General features: G+C 42.3%; 1 protein-coding gene across 1 annotated transcript in view; it reads right to left on the bottom strand.

The window, feature by feature from the left end:
- Positions 1–378: 378 nt before the first annotated feature.
- LOC121303896 (galactose-1-phosphate uridylyltransferase-like) overlaps positions 379–9,257 on the bottom strand; it is a 67,047-nt gene continuing 58,168 nt past the window's right edge. Inside the window, exons 10-11 of the mRNA XM_041234753.1 lie at positions 8,685–8,839; positions 379–1,399 (exon numbers count right to left, since the gene is read on the bottom strand). Of these exons, the coding sequence (XP_041090687.1) occupies positions 1,307–1,399; positions 8,685–8,839 (248 nt within the window). The 3' untranslated portion in view covers positions 379–1,306. The remainder of the gene's footprint in view (positions 1,400–8,684; positions 8,840–9,257) is intronic.

Below are 9,257 nucleotides of genomic sequence, written 5' to 3'. Positions count from 1 at the left end.
GAAACTACTCAAAATAATAATGTTACTGCTCATTGCTGCAGCTATGTTTATGTTGACTGTTGCATGGTTTCATTGCTCTCAGAAAATGTGCTTTTGCACTCTCTTCAATATGAGGTCCAAGCTGTTATATTTATTTGAATGCTTTCTGTCTAAAACCAAGGATGCCACCATACAAAATGTATATTTTGTTGCAGTACCAAAGCGTTTTCTGTGAGATGATAAAGCTGTTTTAATGCTGTTTGGTTGTAAAACGTTTAATCAAAGACATTATAATAATAATAATAATAATAATAATAATAATAATAATAATAATAATAATAATAATAATAATAATAATAACAACAACAACAATAATAATAATTTAATTCAAATGTGAAAGGGTTCATGACAGCCATTTTAATGATGTCTATAAAGATTGTAATTTATTTTTAATGCAATTGTAATGCAATTTTTTAAGTGATTTTATTATAGAAATCAACATACATAGTAATTGTTTTAATTGAGAGGATATTTTTAAGCTGATAAATACTAAATCAAAATAAAAGATTATGCAGGAAAGGGTAAATAGTTCCATATAATCCCACCTAAAAGATTTTAAATGCATTTCAAATCAAAACACATGTGTCTATTGGCTAGTCATCATTTTGCCATAGAGAGGCAATACCTTATAAAAAGCAATTAAAAGGTATTCATTATTAGACCCATTAAAAGGACAACTAATTTGAAGATGACCCCCTGTGTACAGTCCCAGTAATGACAGTATGTGAGTGGAACAGCACATGTTGCAATGTGTCCAGGTTTACAATTTGGATGTATTTTGTTGCCCCTACTGTTCTAGTTTAAAAATCACTCTTCAACCACCCCAGACTGATCTACAGTACTACTGTAGATTAATCTACTATAGTTTGTAAAAAAAAATAATGTTTTCTACTTACTATTGGAAATGACCGTTCGTGATTACAATTGAAGAGTGCAAGTACATATCATCCCTAATTATCAGGAGTTCAGACTTTTCTTCCCCCTCCTGAATGCTGGGGAGGTTTGGGTCTCTGCTGTTCATGAAGTTACCAGTGCTATCAACTGGTACTTTTTGGATAAACTACATTAATTGGCAATAAAAAAAAAAACAAAAAAAAAAAAACACTTGATACTAACAAAACCTTTAGGATTATTTAACTTTTAATGAATGGTATGTGGAAGCAGGGCACGTCTTTTTCTGAATCTGGTAAATGCTGGGAAAGATGTCCATCTTCTTGTGGATATGCTCTGTAAGAATGCAAAAGTGTACTGCTGCTATCCGAGCGGCTCATTTGCTTTCTTTAGCGTTCTCTCTCAGATTGATTTTGTCTGCCTTTGTTTTGTAGTGTTCCTCTGGCAAGTTCCGTAATTGCTCAGCTGCCTGGAATGAAATTGAGAGAATGAACAAAATAAAAAGTGCAGCTGTTAGTTTTTAACCTTTATAAAGCAACTGCTTCCTGAAAATATAGCTTCCTTGTAGAAATACCAGCCATGCAGTTGACAAATACCTATTTTCATTGGAACATTTTTTTTTTTGCATTTAGTTTTCTACTGACTTTTAATTGTGGATTCACGAACACGTAGTCAAAAGCCAATATTGTTACCTGGTAAATGTCAAAAGCAAGTAATGAGAGGGCGTAATTAAAAAAAATAAAAACTACTGTTTTGCAAGTTATGCATTGTTGATATAATAATGGCTCAGTAATTCCTAAATTCTTATGAACGATTCACTCATTAGGGATTCCCCAGAAGATAATCCCTCTCCTATATTGTACATATTTGAATCTCACTGGGTAATCCTAGTATGACGAGACAACACAAGTCCTCTAATCAGCGGCAAGGAACCGTTGAGCTTAGATGAGCCGAGCGGTCTCTTCTCGTTGCTAAATGTTCTGATATTTTTAAATCCTTTTTGCAAAATGTGTTTCTCCACACACATTCAGAAATACAGAACTCTTAGAAAGTACATTCAAAACAAATCTTTCAGCCACCACACTCCAGCTGGAATAAATGACCAATGAAAATTCCAACTGCCTGTCAGCTTATCTCCCATTCATGTGCAAAATAATTTATTACTAAAGATAACGGATGGAGAAATTAAAATAGTTTGAACATGTCTTTGTTTGACCCATGTAAGCTGTTTGCCTGATATAAAAGACAATGAACTATGAATGAGCTATCTGCAGACAATGTATCTCACGTAATGTCACACAAGTAGCAAAAGACATATGAATACGTATGGTGTGATGCAGCATCATTGCCAAACTCAAAACAGCAAGAAGCATTTATATTATCGGCTATCATCCCACTGATTAATTTCCTATTGCAGTTTAGAGTGTGTTTTGAATCATTTCTTCATCATCAAGTCATGTTTTGTTTTGTTTGAAAATTTCAGTTCTTCCACTGCAAGTTGTACTTCTTTTAAAAACTTTCTGACATCTTTATGGAAGAAAGCGACCTTCTTAAACATTCATCTCTCCTACTATAATTCTGTCTATTGTACTGAATTTCCTACCAAGACACAAACACAATTCAGTAGAGTCAATTATCCAATCTTTGATCAACCATTCACGTGATGAATTACGTGTGGTGTATTACACACACAGCTTCTGCTGCTAAAACTGCTACGAGATTTAGCTGCCAATAAAAGGACCAGCAAACTCAGGCAAATGAAAGTTACAGAATTATTAAATTGTTGCAGTTAAACAAATTAAAACAGTAACCTCTTCTTGATTTTTCTTCTATTTCCTCAATAAGGACTGGAGATCCTGTCTATGTTATTGATTTACTTTCCAACAATCAAGACTTATTTGACAAGCATGATAAAGCCTCATTATCATAACGTCTACTATTATCATAATGCCCATTATAATTATAAGATTTTAAACCATCAAATATGAAACCTGCTAAACCGCCACATAAAAAGAAACACAAATCTGAATGCCGAACACAGAAGGAAAAGACTACAAATAGAAAAGAAAAAAATGCAATAAGTACACTGTCACATTTTCTATGTACATTAAAAATATATATTCTTTATATATTTTTAAAATATTATATTAAAAATATTTCTGTAAAGTGGGTGTTCTGTTTTCTGTTAATTATGCACAAAGCAGGCAACAGCAAAAAAGGAAATGTGCTAAAGTAATTTAGTTTTAATTAAAAATCATCTTTTACAATTTTCACACTGTACAGTAATGTGTAAAATGCAGCAGCATGGTTTATTTTGTGTTACTGGTAGGCTAAAGTAAAAACAAAGTGTGCTACAGGTATTCATTTGATTTTACTACTGTATAGGCCTACTGTACAGATTTATTACAAAATGTTGTTTTCTTTGTTTTCAAATCAGACAACTCCTGTGTCCAGACAAATCCGGTTTAGCGAGCGAGACAACTGATTACGAAAAAAAATTTTATTGATTTATATATATATATATAGTATATATATATATATATATATATATATATATATATATATATATATATTTTTTTTTTTTTTTTTTTTTTTTTGAGTGACCAATTATTATTTTTATTTATTTTCCCCCTAATTTGGAATGTCCAAGTATGTTATTTTTCTCCCCACACAGCACTGACATTCTAAGGGTGTGTGAGCGTCCTCTGATCTCACAAGCCTAAAGCCAGAATCTCTTTTACGCAGTGCAATCCGGAGCCGAGGTGGGCACGTTACTTTTTATTCATTCTTAATGTGCTTGGTGTGTGGCCAGTAGGGTTTGGTGTTGCGTGATAAGGATAAACAATCCCTGCCGGTTTCCCATCCCCCAACCCTCGGGGGCCCCACCAGTTTGGCCGTCAAAACTGTGTGACTCATCCTGCTCTCCGAGCGGCAGAGCTTTAACTGGAAGAGCCCCTCGGGGACCTGATGACAACCTTATTGATAGAAAATCAATATTTCTGATTTGGGGGTGAAGGTGGGGGGGTTGGAAAATCATCCGAGCAGTTAAAAAAAGATTAATACAGAAGAGTTGTATGCACATAGACCTCTCTACAAACCACTTTTAAAGAACAAACCATCTAAAACTTGTCCAAGAAATATGAACAGGAATCTGAAGCATTCTTCAACAGAATTATCAGGTCCAATGAGTCTAAAATAGAACTTTTCCTAAATGGACCACAGCATCTTTGGAGAAAAAGAAAAGGGAAAGCCTTTAATGAAGAAAACCTTGTACCTACAATTAACCAAGGAGGTGATTTGATCATGATATGAGTATGTTTTAGACACTCATGTGATTGAAGATTGAATGAATGTAGCCATGTATCAAAACATTCCACAAAGTATAATGATACCATCTGCTTGTGTGCTGATACAGACAGTTTATCTTCCAACACGACAACGGCCCAAAGCATACGGCTAAGTCAACTCTGGAGTTCTTAAAGAAAATGAAGACAAAAGTTCTACAATGGCCTTCACAATCACTAGTTCCCTTTCAAGTCGAAAATAACCATGAAGGTATGGGACATTGCCGTCAGGCAGTAGGGATTGGCTGAGCTTTATAGCAAAGCTGCCGATAGGCCTCTGCACGAGCTGACGTGTAAGCCCGTCCCCCTGGGAGCTTACTATACGCAGTGCGCGGAGACTCTCTTCCTCTTTTGTCTTCAGCATTAGTAGCAGTAGGTTATTAGAGCTTGTCACTGATTGTACTCATTAAGCTTAGGCTTGAGAAGCTGGTTTTTGGCCCCTTCAACGAGTTTTTTTCAGTTGCACTCATTATTTGTATTTTTGGTTTATATAATTGTGTATATATATTTTATATTACATTATATATTCCTACACGCTTTGCTTCGGCATCGCGTTTTTGTTTACTCTCATGGTCTTTGTCTTTCCTTATTAATATAATTATTCTAAATATTTATTGTGTGTTTTTTGGGTTCTGTATATATTATATATTTGTTATATATATATTTTTGTTTAGGACGCGCGTTGTTGGCTTTGGCCATGCATGCATTGCAGCCTCGGTCTTGCCTCTGGCTAGACCGTGTGTGTGTGGAGTCTGCTCTGCAGCCCTATATATATATATATATATATATATATATATATATATATATATATATATATATATATATATATATATATATATGATGGGGTATATATCTATATATATTATATCTATATATATATACTGCTGTGGGTTCCCCACCGCGTGGTAGCTGTACGGCCTGCCCTACAGTCACTAAGCACTTGCTGCAGCATCCCCAAAATAAATAAATAAATAATCCCTTTTTTTCACCATTAGGAAGACTACCACCAAACACATACTCCCTTAAACACCAAGGTAAGTATTCACCAATAAGATACTGTACCAGCACTAGCGTCTCCGCTCTGCGGGTCAGCTGACGCTTAGGAGTCTCGTGCTAGCGTCTCAACGCTTGGTACTCACACTCCACGTGGTGTCAGCACTTCGGTGCTTGGTGCAGCGCTTCCTCGCTTGGGACTCGGTGCTCTGTGCTCGGAACTCTACAATTCGCCGCTCGGTGCGCGCACCTCGGTGCTCGGCACGTCACTGCTAGACGCTTTGCCGCTCAACGCGTCGCCGCTCGACGCACGCACCTCGACGCGTCGCTGCTCGACGCACGCACCTCGACGCGTCGGTGCTCAGTGCTTGACGCACGCACCCTCGATGCACGCACCTTAGGTGCTTAGCGCTCGTGCTTCGACGCTCGACGCACCTTCAGCGTTCGTTGAGCCACGCTTGACGGAGATGTCGGGCTTTCATCGCTGCGTGATCCATCAGGCAAAGCTGCCTGCCAGCGATCCATACGATGATGGCGTGTCTCGGACCAGAGCACACCGCATCCGCGTTGACGGGTAGGGCTTTTTGCCATCTCTGTGCTGGCTTCCAGGCACGCACCCTCCCACCAAAGGGCGAAGAAAGCAGTGGGTGGGCACTCTCCTTCCTCTGGGTCGTCCCACACCATTTCTGCCCCGCCGTCGTCTACGGCGACGCTGCCAGGGCGGCTGTAGCTCTCCAGGAGCCCGTCCTCCCAACTAACATCTGGTCAGAGGTCCCCCACCAGACGCGCTAAGGAACGCAGCCCCTCCCCTTGTAGGGTACGCCCCCGTTGGGAGTCTAGGTCGCATTCCAGATCGCCTTGACGGAGAGGACGCTCTCGCTCCTCTCGTCGGGATACTGACCTTGAAGTGCTGGATACCGATGACCCGACGTGGTCTGTGGTGGACAGAGCAACCCGCTACTTGGGCATCGAATGGCCTATGATAGAACTTCCACGGCGATCATTGTTCGAGTCGCCTTCAGCCCAGCCCCATCAGTCCAGGGTGCTTCTGGCATTCCCAGACTTTATTAAGAAGGTGCAGTCCACCTCGGGGGCTCCAGCCTCTGCTCCTGCGACTTCTCGCAAGGCTTCGGCCTTACCATGCAGGGGGCAAGTGAAGCTGGGTTGGCGTCCTTCCCAACGGTGGATGCTGCGTTCGCCGCGTTGGTGAAGACGCCAACATTATCGGGGCTGACAAAAGATCCTGCATGCCCCAATAAGCAGTGCAGGATGACAGAGGTACGCCTCAAAAAGGGGTACACTGCGGCCACGGAGGTGGTCAGATTGTCAAATGTGGCCAGCCTGCTGACAGTCTACCAGGCGGCACTCATTAGAGACCTGCCTGAGTGCCCTTCTGCGGCCCTCAGAAGTGAGTTGGGAACGGTCAGTCAGATGCTGGTAAAGCTGGCCCAGCTCAACGTGCGGGCTCAGGGCAGGAGCATCACGTCACTGGTGGTGGCCAGAAGGCAGCTCTGGCTCTCGCAGGCGAGAGTGCAGGAACCTGATAAGGCCCCATTGCTGGATGCCTCAATTACACCGAGACACATATTCAGTCCGGCGGTGGAGGAGATGCTGCAATGATCCGTCAAGGCGCGGGAGGCATCACAGCAAATGGCAAAAATGTGGCCAAATAAGCCGTTCCAGCCTAAGCGGCCTCAGGAACACGAATGGCGCAGGACATCGACACAGCAGCAGGCGCAACCACGGAGTAGTAAGACCTCCCCTTTAGGTCCATCAGTGCGCGGCCAACCCGCGTTTGTAAGACCGCAGCGCGGACAGTGGCACCGTAGAGGGGGTGGCAGGCCATGCCCTTGTGGCTCTGGCCAGGCCCCACGTGAACGAGCGCAGCTAAAACAGTCCTGAAAACTCCAGGCAGCTGTTAACCCTCCCCTACACTGTCCCACAGCTACAGTTCTGGCAACAATGCACCAATGACACCTGGATGCGCAAAACTGTGGTCGTAACTGCAGTGAAGGACTCGGTTCAGTCCTTAGCTCTGAATGTGGAAATACAGGCATTGCTCAGGAAGCGTGCCATTCAACAAGTAGACCCTGCTCTAATCGACCAGGGGTTCTATTCCAAATAATAATAATATTTTGTGTCCTCCCATTAGGTCTGTCACTAGCTCCTCGAACCATTTCGAAATGTATGGATGCCATCCTAGCTCCCTTTGCAGGCTTAAGGCTTCCGACTGCTGAACTATCTGGACGACTGGCTCGTCTGCGCGCAGTTGAAGGAGTAGTTGGCACAGCACACAGTGATGGTTACAGACCATCTTCAGCGGCTAGGTCTGAAGGTCAATTCAGAGAAGAGCCGCCTCGTGCCAAGCCAACAGACCGAATTCTTGGGTCTGCATCTGGACTCAGTGTCCACGGAAGCGACCTTGTCGACACAAAGCGTTGCCTCGCTGGAGTGGTGTCTCTCCCTAGTCAGGTTAAGAGAAACAGTCAGCATGGAGCTGTGTCAGCGCATGCTGGGATTGATGGCTGCCGCCTCGCAAGCCCTTCCCTTGGGCTTATTACACCAGAGACCTCTACAGGCCTGGTTCAATGCCTTCGCGTTGCATCCGCGGAAAGACTGGGCCCTCTTAGAGGGGTGCCGGTGTCGGACATTTGCGCGGCAGCCAGTTGGGCTGCATCACATACTTTTATGAGGTTTTACCGGTTAAACGTACTGGATTCCTCTGCTCGACTATTTGGAGCATCTGTACTACACTCTGTGGCACCTCAGGATGCCAACATGGTGTTGACTATTCCACCTTAGGACAGGTGTCATTGCGAGCATAGACGCTGAGGCGCAGCTCTGCATATGCATAGATTTATTGCATACGCAGTTGCGTTATGACGTAAGTCTGTCCTACTGCCGAGAATCCTCCCTCGCAACGGCTTGGGTACACTGTTCCCATACCTTGATGGTTACTTTCGACTTGAAAAGGAACGATAGGTTGCGGATTGACCCAGTTTTCCCCAACAAGACTTAACATACTGGTTAGGAATTATCATATGTGCCCGAAAGCCGTAATAAAAGCAAAAGAAGAACACACGAAATTCTAAAGCAGGGGTGCCAATACTTTTTATTGAATACTTTAAATGAAATACGTTTCTTGTTTGTTTTAAAAATATTATAGTAAAATCGCTAGATATTGCTTTTTGTTTTATTAAAAAGTGGTTCAAGTTTATTAAATGCTTGTCCTTCATCTGGTACCTTGAATTATGATATAATAAGCATAGAGTGCCCATAATTTTTATTCGCCGACTGTAACAGGTAAGGAAGGCATTCAATAGCTGTGGGTTGAGCTATTGTACTAGATGCACAATTGTTAAATGGGTGGAAGCATGAAATGGTAAGGTGTGTGTAAAGTGCAATCCCTTCCCCTACCTGCTCTGGAGTAAGGTCCCTCTGTTCCTGAGCCAGCATCTCATATCCCACCATGAACTTCCGAATGGTGGAAGAGCGGAGGAGGGGTGGGTAGTAGTGAGCGTGGAGCTGCCAGTGGCTCATATCTTCTGCCAGCTGATGGCCTGTGGGTGCTCCTGTAGAAACAAGGATAAATACTTTTTAAGGCAATGGGTTGCATTGACTTGGGAGAGCCTCAAACACAGGAAAGGAACACCACAAAAGGTACAAACAAAAAACTTCATGCAGAGGACATTTGGCTCCTGTTCAAGCCCAAATCCACTTCCAACTTCAAAATGAAAGGGATATCATGTGATTTAAATGTGTTCTTTCCTGCCGCAGTCCGTAGTGCAGAATAATGTACCATATATCACAGGACAGCTCTGCAATTTAATGGCTGAATCACAGACTGTAAATCACAGCTCAGCCACTGACTCACTGTGACCCTGAGAAATAACTTGGCAGCAGGGTCACCACTGGTAATGCGACACTATCTCAGCAAGGCTATTTTGTTATTCACAGGAACGAACAATACAGGAGTACCATAGATGTCAT

This window comes from Polyodon spathula, chromosome 2, assembly GCF_017654505.1.
Source record: "Polyodon spathula isolate WHYD16114869_AA chromosome 2, ASM1765450v1, whole genome shotgun sequence".
Classification (NCBI taxonomy): Eukaryota; Metazoa; Chordata; class Actinopteri; order Acipenseriformes; family Polyodontidae; genus Polyodon; species Polyodon spathula.
The sequence above is the reverse complement of the archived record's forward strand: the minus strand, read 5'-3'. Positions and strand labels throughout refer to the sequence as shown.